The sequence below is a fragment of the Natrix helvetica genome (genome assembly GCF_964273705.1).
Source record: "Natrix helvetica genome assembly, chromosome: 4".
NCBI lineage: Eukaryota > Metazoa > Chordata > Lepidosauria > Squamata > Natricidae > Natrix > Natrix helvetica.
This window is the reverse complement of record NC_138550.1, coordinates 75,350,217-75,367,138: the sequence shown is the minus strand read 5'-3', so window position 1 is coordinate 75,367,138 and position 16,922 is coordinate 75,350,217. Positions and strand designations below refer to the sequence as shown.

Here is a 16,922-nt window from a genome sequence, read left to right as displayed (position 1 = left end):
CAGGTTTGACACCCGTGCCATAGATAGTTGTGTCTTCTCCCTCACTATTGAGTCACTATCTAATTGCAAAAGAATAGTGTCCTTTATAGCAGTTTTGCAGTTACTGGTAGTCCAGCTTTACAATAATAATTGTGACTGGAACTTCCATTGCTAAGCGATATAGTCATTAAGTGAGTCATCATATAACCATGACCAATTTTATGACCATTTTTGCCGTGATCATTAGTTGACTCCAGCTTTCCCCAATGACTACTTATCAGAAGTATAAGTTGGAAGCTGGAAAGGTCTCAAACAGTAATTATGTGATTCCACCATGCTGCAGCCGATAAATACCAGTTTCCAAGTGGTAGACATGTGACCACAGGGACACTGATGGTCGTAAGTGCAAGGACTGATTTAAGTCACTTTTTTATACATTATAGATTCTAGTCATAAAGAGTACAGGAATAAAATGAATCATATTGGGCAATTTGTGCAGAATTTTGGATTCATTTGGGAAGAAGTGCTTTGAGACATGCAAAAATGTGAATGCATTGTGACTGATTAAAATAGATGAATCTCTTTTCAGGACCATGGTTACTGCAGAAGCTTTCCCCATTTTGTTCAGAGTATAACTCTCAGCATCCCCTAGCTGAGTTTTCTACTAGAAGAAATGGTGATGTTCTAAGATGAAATTACATATTTAGTGCTGTTTTTCAGCAACATGTTACTTTGCATTCAGAACTCTCATCCTCTCCAAAAATTTCATAAGTTACCTACGGACAAATAATTGGAAGAATTGGTCTGTATATATAGGTTTATACTTTATGAAATATGTCTCACTAAAGGGCCTTTCTGATCATGGTCCTCATTCTCAGACAAGTCTTACATCTGGTCCACACCTTTCCAAGGACTTCTATATGTTTGCGTGGTGGGGTTTCCCCCCTCCCTTAAATTTCTGTTGCGAATTTCTCAGCACTACTGCAATTCTATTCATGTACTTTTATCACAGTGTGCAGTTGGTTAAACAGCCTGTGGTTGCAGGTTGAAACGATCTGCATATTGTTTCATGATTATGACTTGATCTAATAAGATTTTAAGGATCTTTTTCTTAAGAGCAAAGTAGTCATATCTACATACAATTTATTTATTTATTATTTTATTCGATTTATCAGTCGCGCCCTCCACAATTGTAGAATCCAATAAACTTTAATTTCTTTCTTTAAAAATCCTCTGACAAGGTTGCCTGAATGAGTAATTGAAGTTTGCATGCTTCTGCTTTGCATTATAGACAATTTATTCATTTTGTATACTTTTAAGGAAGGAGCAATATTGCATGCACAATATTAAACACAATCTTACATTCTCAATTCTGTTAAATTATGAAATAAACAAATGAGTCGAGAGTTTTCTGTGGTACTACAAGTTATTTCACACATCCGCAGGAAGTTTCATTCAATACAATACCATTGTATTACCATATTTTTCGGAGTATAAGATGCACCTTTTTCCCCCCTAAAAGAGGGTGAAAATTTGGGCTCTTCTTACACACTGAATGTAGCTCCACCCATCCGCTGGCCCCCACCCTTTGGCCTCTGCCTCCCAGCAATTTACCTCCTTGCAGCAAACAGGGAAAATGGGACTTACGGAGGCGTGAATAGGCTATGGCAGTGATGGCTGACCTTTTTTGGCTCCAGTGCCAAAAGCAGGGGGAGGTCATGCGTGGGCGTGCCACACCCAGAATGCTATGTGCGCGACCCCCCCCCCCCCCACATACGTGCACAACCCCACACCACTTTTGTTATGGATTTTTTGCCCTCCACAGGCTCCATAGCCTCCCTGCCCACCCACCTCAGGAGGCTTCAGGAGCTTCTCTGAAGGCTGTGGAGGGTGAAAAACGAACGTACAGGAAACCCAGAAGTTCAGGAATGGTGACTTCCGGTTTGGAAGTCTCCAAAAATCGGCCCTACAGACAAACGGGAAGTCACCATTCCTGAACTTCCGGGTTCCCCGTAGGTCCATTTTTTGCCCTCCGGAGCCTTCAGGGAAGCTCCTGAAGCCTCCAGAGGGCCGCCGGGGGTTTTTTTTTTGCCCTCCACAGGCTCCTAGAAAGCCTCTGGAGCCTGGGGAGGGTGAAAAAACAGCGCCAAAAGTAGCGGGGAAGGTCATGTGCATAGCATTATGGGTGTGCCACGCCCACACATGACCCCCCTGCGCTCCCCCCGTTTTTGGCATGAGAGCCAAAAAAGATACGCCATCACTGTATTAGATGATACATTAGGCAGCGACGGAGTAAAGGCACGTGTGTGGCACACGTGCCATAGGTTTACCATCACGGGGCTATAGTAATCCGTGCAACCTGAGACACCTGATGATTGGGAGGCCCATGCTGAAATTGAAAGCAAAACTTGCTATTTGCTACATGGAGGCAAATTGCTGGGAGGCAGAGGCAGATTTTTTTTTCTTGTTCTAATCAGGCTTTTTGCTGCAAGGAGGTAAGTCAATAACTATAAATGCCTATAGAATGTTTGAATTGTTAGACTTATTTTTCAAAGACTGCTTTATTATTGTTCTAGACAACTTAACAAAATGAAGATTTTTAAAATAAATGCTTGATCTGAAGAGGCCCAGTGCTATTGTATTTTCTTTTAAATAGCAAAGAATAAGATATGCTTCCAGAAAGCCACATTAATTTAAAAAGCTTCTGTACAAGTATAGTCTGAAATGTAAGTGTCCTGTTGTGTAATCAGACCCCGACTTAGTCATGTTAAGAGTAGATCTATTTAAATAATTGGGAGGAGTTGTGTGTGACTACATTTAAGAAAGCTTTCTGGCATTAATATACTGCCATAACGTACATTTCTCCAATTCTAAGCTATTTCTATGGGTCAGGCACACAGAAATACACCACAAACAGTGTATATTGTCTGTGCTGTTTGTTGCAAGGAGGCAAATTGCTGGGAGGCAGAGGCAGATTTTTTCCCCTTCTTTTCCTCCCCAAAATCTAGGTGCGTCTTATACTTCGGAGAGTCTTATCCTCTCCAAAAATACAGTAAGTTTTTAAATTGTAAATGTTTGATTTCTTGAAATTAGGAATGCATAAACTGATCTGTGGTTCAGACTGCCTTTTTGCTGTTACCAGATGGAATTTTAAAAAATGACACCATTCTGAGAAAATATTGAAGGGCCTTAATGGTAACATTGTGGAATTTGTAGCATGGTAAAAACTTCCTTGAACTCAATTTGTAGAAAAAAAATGATTCTTTTTTGAGAACTTTGTTAATGTGTTAATAAGTGTTAATTTGCATAGGAAACAGCATGCCTTTTGCAAAAAATCTTGTGTAAACATCTGCAGAAAAAACACCCCACGTCAGAACAAAACCTGGAACAGTGAGCTTCCTCAAAGCTATTATTTTTATTAAAAAAATACAGAATTAAAATAAAATAAGGAGAAATGGCTCACTGAGCCAACTCACACAGTATGGAAGCTGTCACAATGGTTATGCCGCGTAATTGTTAAGACGGGGGGGGGGGGGGAGAGAAATTAGACTGATCCCCACATTTCTTTGAATTTGGGTACTGGAGACAGCCTCGTACATAAACAAAGAGACACAAAAACCTGCTTTACACTGAATCCAACCGATCCATTTAATTCTCTTCATAGACACTGAGTAGCTTTTCAAATTTTGTGGCAGAATTTGTTACCAACTCTATCTGGGAATTAAACCTGCAAAAGTATGGGCTGAGTCATAAAGAGCAGTCCTCCAATCTAGCATGTGGAAGCTTGGTGTGGGGTGACATCTGGTGGTATTTGGGGGTCAGCTTCTTTTACTGGTATCTTTTAGATATTCTTCTGAATGTCTTAATTCAATATTAATAAATCATTCACTTATTTACAGCTCCTTCTAGCCATTCAATGTAAATTATAGATCGTGGTAGAAAGGTGGTAGCACTTAAAACTGCTGTATTCTATTATTTAAAGTATGCAAGATCGGAAGATGTGGAAAGAACTGGCCCATAGAATCTCCAAAGGTTGGACACCAACGAACAGATAATATCAACATCATTCTGTTATTTTGAGATCCGGTTCCTGCAAGGAAAAAATTGCAACGACTGTATTAAAGCCTGTAGAGATTCTCAGTCATCCAAATCATAGTTGTGCCAATACAAGAAAGTCCAGTTGCCTCCTGAAAAAGCACCTTTGAGACAACTTCTGTATTCGCATGTAAGCCTGGATGCATCTCTATTTGGGGTTTTACTTTGCAGCGATTACAGGGTCGTAAAAAGAGTTTACCATCTGGTTATTGGATGTCTATTTAACTGACTGATCCGGCTATGTTGTCTGCCCTTCCCTCAGAAAGAGACTCCTGCCATTTCTCATTTCTCTTTATTGCTCTGCCAAAGATTGGAGGAGGGAGGGCAAATGCAAATCCCAAGGGAGCGTTTAATCTTTGGTTAGCCTGCATCTTTGGTTTCATAGTTTATCGGGAGGAAAAAAAGCAGTTTTGAAACTTCAAATAATGATTAAGAGAACAGGAAGCTGGAAATATCACAAGATGAATGGGTGATATTTTTCCCCCTTGTAAGAAAGAAAGCGTACCGCTTCATAATTCATAAACAAAAACAAAACCCGAGCTGAGAGACGGTCCCTTCCAGAGAAAAGAGCATCGATTGTCTGAGGACGAGACTCCACCTCCTTTCCGTCTAGGGGCGTCTCCTGTTAAAAAACAACACGCAGGGCGGCAGGCTGCAAATAGACCAGGAGACCCCTCGGTTGCGATTTGGGCGCCGCTTGCGGAGGAAAGATGGCCGTCTTGCGGGGGCTTTTGGTGTGTAGCGTACTCTTACTCAGTTGTATCTGCAATCAGGCGCTCGGGATCAGGCTCCTCGGGGCACCGGAGGATGTGTCCCCGGAGGAACCGGGTGCCAGAGCGGCCCTTCAATTTGCCATGAACGAATACAACAGAGGCAGCAATGATATGTATCATAGTCGCGTATCCGAAGTGCTCCGAGCCGAAAGACAGGTAAGCAAATAATAGGCGAAGGCGCGATTCTGGGGGCGGGCTAATTTATAGTAAGAGGTTTTCCGGCCCTCCAGAGAGCCGTGAAATTAGCGATTGATGCTGTTAATGAAGGGGGCATCCTTATTTTTTAATACCGCCCCCACTCACTCTGCAATTTAGCGTTTTAAGCCCAACAGAGTTCAGATGATCGTCTCTCCTTCCCTTTGGTAGAAATGGAAGCGATTGGAGAGATAATTGCAGACATGACCGGGACAAACTCAGGTTTGTTACAATAATTGGGGGAAGGGAGCATTCTTCTGCTTATCTGGCAAGTGAGACAGTGAGAATGTGGGCTGTTGTTGACTACAGTGTCCTTGCTTTAATTGGGTCAAAGAGCGCCTCCCTTTTCCTTTCCATCAGTTTCGCAACTCCCAGCTCAGATATGTTTGTTTGCAGTCCCTGGGTATAATCCAATTGGTAGTTCTTTTGAAAATTTAAACTGGAAAGAAAAACTCGCACAAGAGTAAGAAAGAGTTACAAATGCTCTTATCCTTTTAACTTTTTGGAGTATAAAATAGCCAATTCTCAGAACATTGTGTGTGTTTCATACACTTTCTTAATCAAAACTAGTATATTCCGTTGCTTGGCCAGCTGATTTTGATTCATCTTAGAGTCATACAGCTACCTGATTGCCATGTTCTCTGTTAACTGGTATCATCAAAAGGAAGAAGTAGGCAAGGAGATATTTTTGGGAATATATGTATAGTATACCCCTCCCCCTACAAACAATGAAGTTAGATCCTAACTGGTTCTACATTAAGTAGGATTGAGCAGCTTCAAGTGACAAACATTGGGAGTGGAGAATGATGGTGTTGTGTTGGAGGAGAGAGCTGCCCAATTTCTAAGCTTGCTGTTTTGAATTAAGATCTAACAATCAATCAATCACTTTCAGCACAGATTAGGTGATGAACATCTAGAAAAGTATAGTAATACCACCATATTCTGGTGCTTCCTTTGGGTGAATTAGATTCTCCAGGTGAGGCTCCTATGACACCTCTCCCCAAAAGAAACAATCACTCTTATTTGAAAGGGAAGTGTCCCTTGTCTCATACTTGTTTCCATAGGTAGCAATGGTTGTACTCGTTGACATTCTTGTAGTAAGGCCTATCACTTAATATCCTCTATAATCTTGGGCAGTCAGAATGCTAAATATTTTCAGACATGTATTGGGTAAGCGCCATAATGTTGCAGATTTCAACTTTTATATCATGCAGATTGTCAGCGGAGTTAACTATTTCTTCACTGTTAAGATTGGACGTACAGTTTGCCGTAAGGCAGCATCTGACCTTGAAAATTGTGCATTTCATAACACACCTGAACTGGCAAAGGTACGTGGCAGAAAAAAGGAGGAGGATGTTTTAAGAACTAAGCAGAATTAGACGTGATTAATCCCGTTCAATCTTTGATATGAAGTGTAGTGGTATATAAGAAATAATACGTTAAACTAGAGGAAAGAAAACGAGTTTGCTTTCCCTTCCCCTTTTAGAAGTTTGCAAAGAAGGCCAGACCACATAATATGGAGAACTGAAAGTGGTATCCCAGTATATTGTTATCTTCTTCGGTGTTAATTTTGCAATGAATAGAAGGCCTCCACATAAAAAAGATGTGGGCATAGCAATACTTGAATATATCATTGAGATGAGAGTTAAAGCCATTTCTGTATGACTCCAGGTTTTGTTCCTCTATCAACAGCCTTGCTGATAATCAACCTACTTTGCTCCACAATGGGGGATGCAAAAACAAAGCTCTTGACAGTCTGCATAATGTGATTCTGGGTTTTGTAACTTCACTATAAACTCTAATGTGGTGATTGCTTTACATAGCTACTTAGTTCTCTGCTTGGACGTGGATAAAATTCCAAGACCTTTCTGTTACAAAACGTTTACTAAAATAAGAGCTGCATAACTCCCAAAAATATTAGGATAACATACATAAGGTGACATTGGGGAAATTCCCAGCCAAGCAAGGAGGAAGAATCAAGCCTTAGCCTTGAGTCATTGTGCAGTCACACCCTCCCCCAAGTTCCATGGAATCTTTGTTCTCCAGGGAGGGTCATCATTCCAGGGAAATTCTTGTACAAAAGAGCACAAGATTGTAAAGTAGTCAACTTTCACGTGTGGATCTGGTTCCTTGCACCAATAACTCTGTATTCAGAGTTTCTGCTCAGTGTACAAAGAGTTCAGTGTTTTTGTTAGGGAGAAACGTTGCCATGCCAAAACTGCTTGAATTAGCTGCCTAGTTACTCAGAAGGTTATAGCTAAATAAAGCACTTAAAAAAAACCCTTTCCTTCCTTAAATAGTCACAAGATCTTATTCAGCAATACAGTAACTACAACATTATTATCATTTCCTCTTTACTAAAGTAAGGCAGTTGCAACTAAGGGAGCTTTTGAGGATGTAAGTAATTTAAATGGGATTTTTCTTTTCAGTTGACAATGAAGATATTTAAGTGGTAGATAGCTTCTGCCTTTACTGCTTCAACCATCAGCAGTAAAGGAATAAGTGGTCAAGAATTGCACTGTAGATTAGCACTTGGAAAAACAGCCATGAAGGCCTTAGAAAAGATATCAGATACCTGGACATGACTATACAGATAGTCCTTATTGGCAATTGCTTATAACTTTATGACTAATGCCAAAATATACAACCTTTGCAGTGTCCATCAGACACGTGATTGCCATTATAGTCAGTACCTGTTGTCCTGTGCTTGATTTGTTTTCCTTTTTTTCTTTTCCTTCCCTGCAGAGTGGAGAAATAGGAGGTTACAAGAGTGTAAGGTGGCACACAATACGGAATATGCATTGGAAGGAACGTGGTGGTGCTGGCAGCCCTGAAGAGCCACCAGTGCACTATACAATCAAACCAACATATTCCCCATTGTATGTCTGCTTAGTCTCTTGTAATCCTTGCCCAAAGTGCCTAGAAAGTGCCCATGCTTTCTGCAAGGGGAAATTTAAAAAATCCTTTTTTGTGGGCAATTTCCTGTGCGTGGCAGAATAGAGGAAGGAATTACAAGAAATCAGCAAGTACGCAATTGGCAATGCATCAGGCTATTTGGGTAGCAGGGTCATAGTACCACTACATTCCTTTTGATGTGTGTTCACCATTATGTGCCTTCTTATTCTCTTATAATCCTTTCCTCTCCAATGAATGTAAATAAAAACTATTCCCTTATTGTTGCTAATTATCCCAGTCCAAGAGTGAGCATTTCGAAGGGCAAGGGAGGGAGTGGGCACAGTCATCATCAACCACTTCACTTAGTGATAAAGCTACTGGTCCCAATTCTGGTTGCTATACTTTTACCTGTAGAGATCAGACTATTGCAAGCAATGGTATTCCCTGTGGCACTTTATGGAAGGAAAAGTTGGACTTGGAGCAAGCTAGGAAAAGTATTGGCATTTTTGAACCTTGGAGAAGACTCCTGAAAATACTGTGAGAGGAGGAGAACAACAACAACAAATCAAACAAATCAACCCAGAGTTCTCACTTGCTTCACAAATGAGCAGTGTAAAATTATCCTATTTCAGACATAATGTGCAAAGTTTTAGCTCTCTGCAGAAAGCTCTAATGCTAGGAAAGGTGGAAAGAAAGAGAAGAACAGGATGACTAGCAGCAAAATGGATAGACACAGTTATAGTAGCAGTAAAAGAACATCACTAAAAGAGTGCCCAGGACAGGGACAAATCATCCTGGAGAAAATCTATATGGTCATCGAGAGGCACCCATGACTTATGGTTCATAATCAATGAATCTGTTCCAAAGGAGGAGAGGGAAGCTCTTCCTTTTACTTTTAAAACACACTATTTGCTACTGGGTTTTTTTCCCAATCCGGAAAAGAACCCAAATGCTACTTTAAGTCCTGAATAAAATGTAATAATAGCAAAGTGAGAGAATCCATAAAATTCAAAAACCTAACTTCAAGGCAACTCATAGTAGAGAGAGAGAAAAAATATTCATTAAGACAGAAATGGGGATTAGTGCTACTAAACTATCAGTCTAGTTACTGTGACGAGGAATTGGAATTGTACTCCAATATTTGAAGCATCAGTTTCCCCATCTCTCTTAAGAAACCCAATTGGGAGTGGGGCTTCCATTGATTTCTGAAGGACTTTTTTCTTGAGTGGTGACCTGGAATAGAATTAATGTGAGGTTAAGCAGGCCAACCTCACATTGAACTTTTCTACTGGGCATATATGGAGGCCATTCATTTCTATGGCAGATACTTATAATTACTTTTATTAGACAGTTACCCACCTGCCAGGATGAGTGGTTTTCACAAAAAGCTCATCAGCGTTTGCTGTGGGTATTTGATATTTTTTAGATATTCGTGTTTTAAAATAAAGATAATTAAACATACTGCTTTTAATATGAAATTTCAAAATGAGAAAGAGTTATTCAAAATATATATCAGGGATAGAACAGCTCAGATTTGACAATGTTGCTTTTCTTGACCAGCTACCCAAAAGTATTAATTGATAGTTAATGATTGATGACAAGAAATGATTTGATAATCAACTGCTGTGAGTTAACTAGTTTTGACACCTTTTCAGTATTGCTTGATCATTACCATGGTTAATTTCCCCCCACTCCACTCACATATCCATAATTTTTGATGTGTTGATAAAGTGCAACATGCACATACACTCAAGAAGAGCATGAGTATCTTTAATAGGTCGCAATTAAAGTAAGGTCATATTGTGAGAATCCTGCAAGTTTAAGATGAAAATGTAGAAAGCAGGGAAAAAGCCGTCCCTACATAGGTTTATGTTCCAATTCTCAAATTGACTGAAATCAGATTGATTTAGAGTAGTGATACATTCAGGTGCTCTGTGAGGTCAGATTTACCTTATCATACTTTATTATATTGCTATAATATTGCCTGCTAATTACAATTGACAGTTATGAAATGTGATATGAAGTATTTCATGTTTTTTTTCTTTCTCCTGTTTGCAGACAATGACTTGCACTTTTGAGGTTTACAGTGTTCCTTGGAGGAACTTGATTCTCCTGAAAAAAAATAGCTGCACCTAAAAAAATCTGGTTTCCTACAAGTCATCTTTCTACTATTCTGATCCTATGTCTAGTTAAAATAAGTTCAAGTTAGAATTGTGCCGCTAATTCAGCAACACTTCTGAGTTCGTAAAGCAAATAATTTCCTGTAATTTTCCTTTTAGAATACTTCATAACCATGTCATCTTATTTTGCAAGCATGGGTTGTGTCATAGCAGAGAAAAATCACATTAAAGGTTTTCTTGTCAAATGTTAAGATTTTTAAAGATGTGTATTCTTTTTAATATTCATTACAAAGACTTAGCCATTAGAGATAGATGGACTCTAAATTTGTGCTGCCCATACATTTCACTGAATAGAGGACTCTTGGTCTAAAAGGCACAAACTATCTGGTGGCATACTTTATGTACACATGGGAATGGTGTTCATGGGTAAGGGTCTGAGGTTCTTCCCCCCCAAAGTGCTATATTTGAATCAGCAGAAGATTACTGGCATGGCATTTGCTTTCTCATTGTCACTCCTTATCTTCCTCCTATTGCCTTTCCTCCCAGTCGCTGCCTAATGTATCACCTAATACATTAGGCAAGCCGTGGTGGCACAGTGGTTAGAGTGCAGTATTGCAGGCTACCTCTGCTGACCGCTGGCAATTTGGCAGTTCAAATCTCACCAGGCTCAAGGTTGACTCAGCCTTCCATCCTTCCGAGGTGGGTAAAATGAGGACCCAGATTTTTGGGAGCAATATGCTGACTTTGTAAACCACTTAGGGCTATAAAGCACTGTGAAGTGCTAATTTCCCTCTGTTGTGCTAAGGTTTGGGAACAAGAGGGAAGCTCTATTTTTAACCCCAGTTAAAACACCCAGTGCAGTTAACAATTACTTAAACCTGTTTCAGCCATGGACTTAAACGTGATGGCTTCAAGAAGACTTGACTGGAATTTTCCTTTTATTTTATCTCCTCCCCTCCCTTGGGGTAGGGAGGGGAATTGCACTTGAATCTCCACTTGTCCTAGTTCAGTGGACCACACTGAACTCTTTTAATACTAATGGCCTTGACTGTAATCTGCCTGGTTTTTCAGTTCGTTAAATGTATTATTCCAGCCACAGAGTCTTTTGGCAGTTTACCATCCAAACAACACATTGGAATTACTGAAGTAATTAAAAGTCTGCTTAAAGTTAGTGTTTTTAAAGCATTCAAAATATTGTAGAAACTCAATCCTCTCAATTCAGAAGGGAGTGCATTTCAAAGCTGGTGGGCCTGCAGAGAAGGTTTGGCCTCAGATTATGTCAACAAGAAAGTTGTGGGTGTCTGGGGGGTGGGTGGGGAGAGGAATCATGTAATGTCTCTTAGATACTCCGGATCCAAGCCTTATGGAACTTGAAAAGTATAGCACTTCATATTTGACAGAAATAATTCTGCAATCGTGTGAGTCACTCTTGAGTTTTCTCAAAAACTAAGCTGGCTGTACTAATCCTACAATTTTGAGGCTAGCTGCAAAACACTTCTCCACATACACCACATTCTTCTCTTTTACAAGTCAGTGACCCACACTTAGTCCTTAGTAAGACCTGTAGTGGAGAAAATAAACCTTAACAAACAAAATGGAGATTGCATCCTTTTCTTCCCTGTCTTTAGAAATTACTAGGATCAAACCCAATTCATCTCCCTGCCTAATCTCATTAGTCCTAAACTGACACCCCCCCTCTTCTCCATACAACCCCCTCCTGCAATCCCAAAGAATAGAAGCCTCTCTACCAGCTCACAGTTCACTCCATCAGCAGCTCTAAGAAGGGCATCGCAATAGAACTCATTTCAGATACACTGACAAGGACCTGCCTAGCGTCTCCTAAACTAGCCAGCCAATCAGATCACTAGGATTTCCTGTTTTGTAGCCCTCAATTTCTATAAAAAAATATTTGCTTTCCTGTTGTGTGGGGATCCTCTTTATTTGTTGCAATAAAGCTTGGTTCTTCTCAATGATGTACTCCTCCGTCAGATGGAATCTACAATTTATGTACTGCTAAAACTTGTCGTACCTTTAACTGGGCAAAACTGCATCACAGAGCATCAAATTTTGAACCACGATATCTCAAATGCTTTGACTTACAGAATGTGTCCAAAATCTGGAACCCATGATTCCTGAGGGAATAAAATTTGGTAAAGTTATGGCTGCTTCAGTGCTCCTGGGCTTCTGCTCTACTCATGTGATCTTCATTTTCAACATTCTGTGACTTTCCCAGCCCGGCTCACCATCCCTTGTAACCTTCCCCCCACCCCTCCCCACCCCTCCCCAGCAGCCACTTATTTGCCTACTGGGAAGGGAAGAGGAAAGGAATAGGAAGGAAGGGAGAAAAGAGGAAAGAATATAATGTGCCTTTCTTGGTCCACATTCACCCATGCAACACTTCTTAGGCACGTCCATTTACCCTTCCCAACCCATGCCATCACCACCTTTGTATGCCTTCTCTGATCCATGTGCACCTCTTATGCACCCCAATGGACATTTCCTCAACCATGCTGTCCCCACACACTATCTTAGACCTGCATAGCACCTCTTTCACACTCCCAAACACTCCTAGGTACTCTTTCCAAGCTGCATCCCCTATGTGCCTTTCCTAAGTCATGATACCTCTCAAGCAGCCCTGCAACCCCCATGCACCCTTCGTGAGCTGTGCTGCCCACCAATGCACCCTACCTGACCCACATGGCATCTCACCTCCCCGGGACCTCCACACACCCTCCTTGACCCAGTCCCACCACCACATGTCCTACCCAATCCATGCAGCATCTCTCCATAACCACCAAGTACCCTTGACCCACACCATCTTCTGCATGCTTTCCCAACCTGCACAGCATCTCTTACATCTACTCTTCCTGACCCACATCACCCACCTGTATGCCCTTCTTAACCTGCATGGCATCTTTTGGATACACCTGTGCACCTTCCAGACCCATGCAGCACCCATGTGTACCCCCAAGAATAATTCCTGACCTACAGTGGGAAGGGGGAGGGGGAGGGAGAGAGAGAGTTATGATGCTCTCTACCAACTTCCTACAAGGAAAGAAATTGGAAGTTGCTTCCCCTTGCCTGCTTTTTTTGTCCAGCCAGGCTCATTCTGTTTCTCTAGATAAAGAAGTATCTCTGAAATAATGACCCAATGGGTCATGGGTTAGTAGTCCTTAAGAACAACCTACAGAACAGAACATTCAAAATAAAGCATTCGAAGTGAAAAAGATAAAATCATGCTATCAAGCAATGTGTGAGTTTTGCAAGATGCAAGAATGACCTTTGAAATAAGTTACCTTGGGATCCATGTCCATCACTACAAGTTGAACATAAAATACTTCAGTCCATCTATCCCATTGTATTTCTTAAGTCTGGAGGTTAACATCTCATGTACAACTATTTTAAGGCTATTTTCTTCTACGATAATACAAATAATCTACATTGGATTTTTTTAGTGATTTTAATCTTTAGTTGCTGTGAAATGCATGGTGTGTGTTTGCCATGTCTGCGATCTCATTTTTAAATGAAAGAAAACTCCTTTGGAAAATACTGGCCTTTTCATCCTAGCTCCCATAGCCTCAGGTAAAATCAAAAATCAAATCAATTCATTACAGCCAAAAGGCTATAAACAATATAATAGAATTGTTACATACATATACAACAGAAAAATAATGGATATATTAAGATCTAAAAATAATTAAGAACCTATATAATGAAATAAATTTAAGTTTTGTAACGTCTATAGTGTTTCATTTTTAGCAGAATGTGACAAATTTTGTTGTGGGGAATGATACATACTACATTGTGTAAAAATCAGGGTACAGCTTTTAAAAAAACTACAAAATTTTTAAAGTCTTGAAAAATTATTTCGCACTATTCTGAAAACTCCAATAAGGTCAAACCAGGAGATTGAGATTTCTATCCCACCTTAGTCAAGAAAGCCCAACCTATTTCCCGATTATTGGGAAAATAGAAGGGGAGTATATTAAGTGTGTTCCCTACTTTGAATTATTTATAAAAGAACACATACAGGATAAAGCAAAAGTTAAATTTTATACAGTAAAAGCAAAAGCTAATTAAGAAATGAACCTCCTCCACTAAAGCATTTTTCTTGAATAAGTACTGATTTTTTTAAAAAAAAGCCTTTTTGGGGAACGTTGATCACAAATCACAAACAAAAGTAGAACAAGTTTTCACATTCTGAACTTGCCCTGAATGTTCTAATTCTATTCTTTGCATCCTGTTGGAGTTCAGCTTAACCTATAAAACAAATGTCAATCCTATAGAAATATATAAATGACCACTTGATGGCACCAAATAACTTTTCCTTTAATACAAGAGCATCAGTACCTTTTTATTATTGCATGGCCTCAGAAAGAGGAGTGCTGAGGAACCAAACAAGCCACTAGTCTTAGTCAGGCCATTCCCAATTGTGATGTCCCCAAATAAAAAATGAAGCCCTCAGTGAACCATACCAAGTCTTAATTCCTTTTGGTCCAATTTAATATTCACCCATAAAATGGTAGGACGTTTTTTTTACTTTGGCTTAGTGGGGGGTAACAAATAATACTCATAATAAATTATGTGGGCTAATTATCATATTTGGGCAACCATTGCTCAATACCCAAATGGTTATTTGATGTAACTTTTCTAATATGCTCCTTTCCCCCTGGACAGAACTTGTTAAGTAGCTGAGATACCAGTTGGAACATTGATGGGAAGATTTGAAGTGAATGTCTCCATATGCAAGTTTAAAATAATTTAAATAATGTTGGAGTGCTGATAGCAAAGAAGCCGTATGTGTCTACTATCACTTCATCTTCGTAATACGGAGCTTTTTTAGGTAACAAAATGTGATTTTCTCCAGTTCTGCCGAGAGATGAATAGAATAGAATAGAATAAAACAGGACAGGACAGGACAGAATAGAATTCTTTATTGGCCAAGAGTGATTGGACACAGAAGGAATTTGTCTTTGGTGCATTCATCAAGAATAAAAAGATACAACACTTAGTGATAGTCAAGGTTACTAATAAGCTATCAAATTGTACTAGGAAACAATAAAAACAATATAAATTGAAAGATACAAGCAATATGGTTATAGTCATAAGTGGGGAGAGATAGATACTTGGAAGAGAATAATAATAGTAATACATTTTTGGTAAATTATTGACAGTGTTTACCCAGAACTCAACTGTCTAAATTTTAATATGTCAACAATTCTGATGAATAGCGTAATCTTACAACATAGTTTTCACTTTAGATAAAGCTCATAATGAATACTGTCAAAATACTGCCATACTTTTTTGGTAGGTTAACTTAACAGCTGTTATTGAACCATTGTGATGTGAATAAGATGTTTCAAACAGCATGTCAAACACTTATGATTCTTAATGTTCATAAGCTTATATTAAGAGAAGACAAGTTTGAGGTCTCATGAAAGCTCTCCCAGCATCCAGAAATTACACCACTGAAATTTGACAGAAAAGTAGCCTAATTTAAATAGCACTGCTATTGATCCTTATAAAGAATCCTGTATTCGCTCTCACAGGGAGGGGCTTCTCCTGGTGCCGTCCACTAGGCAATGCCAACGGGCGACACCAAGGAGTAGGGCCTTCTCTGTGATGGGCCCAACCCTCTGGAATGACCTCCCCCCCCCCCGACATTAGAACCACCACTGACTTCCGCTCCTTCCGGCAGAAACTGAAGACACACCTGTTCCGACTGGCTGGCCTGGCATAATTTTTAACGTCTACCTCCTGGCATATATATTTCCTACTGGTTTTCTAGGGGACTTAATTTTATAGGACACTGGGGTTTTAAATTCTGTATATTTTAAATTATTTACTTAGCAATTACAGTTCTGTCTATTTTTATCCTCCTCTTATTTATGTATTTATCTATTTAATAATTTTAATTGTTTAAATTTTATAGTTATTTATGATGTTTTTGATATGGACTGTACACCGCCCCGAGTCCCTTTTGGGAGAGGGGGCGGTCTAGAAGCGCTAATTAAATAAATAAATAAATAAAATAAATTCCACTCACCTGGATGAAACCTTAAATTCAGAAGACATGGTTAAAGTGACTGATGTCTGGAATCAGTAATGTGTGCATTCAGAGCCGACATTCTGTTGATAAGTAATTCATCTCTTAGGTAGATAATGTAATTTATCCTATTGAGGTCAAAGATCAATAAAAAGTAAAGCTGAAGTTATGCTGTTGAAAATGTCTTCCTATTAAAATTAAAATTTGAAAGGGGATATTGGAATTCAGATTAAAGTATCTGTAGCAGATGGCTGCCTACTCTTGATTTGGACACATTACCTCTGTGGACAATTAATGCTGTTATCAAACTGCTCTTACTGTTAAGAATATGTAATTTTCCCCAATAGGAGTCTGCTTTCATGTACCTTATATCATTTCTAGCAATAGCACTTAGACTTACAATATACACCACTCCACAGTGTTTTATAGCACTGTCTGAGTGGTTTTACAGAGTCAGCATATTGCCTCCAACGACCTGGGTCCTCATTTTACTAACCGCCGAAGGATGGAAGGCTGAGTCAACCTTGAGTGCGTCAGGATTAAACTTCAGGCTGTGGGTAGAGTCAGCCTGCAATACTCCATTCTAACCACTGAGCCACCACGGCTCCATAGTCCTATAATTTATTCTGCATGCTGCACTGGAAAATGTGCCTTGACCTTCTGGGAATTTAAAGGTTGCATTCACATGGAATGTAGTTTCTAATCCCTTGGACATCCCTTGGATTGAAGCTCTGAAGCTATTCCAGTTCACAGAGTGAAGTGGATCTAATATTTGCTGTGAGGTCTGCTCAGTAAAGAATAAAGTAAAATTAATATGTC

General features: G+C 39.6%; 1 protein-coding gene across 1 annotated transcript; it reads left to right on the top strand.

Annotated features, from left to right (window-relative positions):
• The first annotated feature begins 4,681 nt into the window (after nucleotides 1–4,681).
• On the top strand, nucleotides 4,682–10,308 carry LOC309391523 (cystatin-2-like). The gene is made up of 3 exons (XM_081952072.1): nucleotides 4,682–5,003; nucleotides 6,257–6,370; nucleotides 9,996–10,308. Exons 1-3 carry the CDS (start codon nucleotides 4,785–4,787, stop codon nucleotides 10,071–10,073), a joined length of 411 nt encoding a protein of 136 aa, XP_081808198.1. The 5' UTR covers nucleotides 4,682–4,784; the 3' UTR covers nucleotides 10,074–10,308.
• Nucleotides 10,309–16,922: the final 6,614 nt, after the last annotated feature.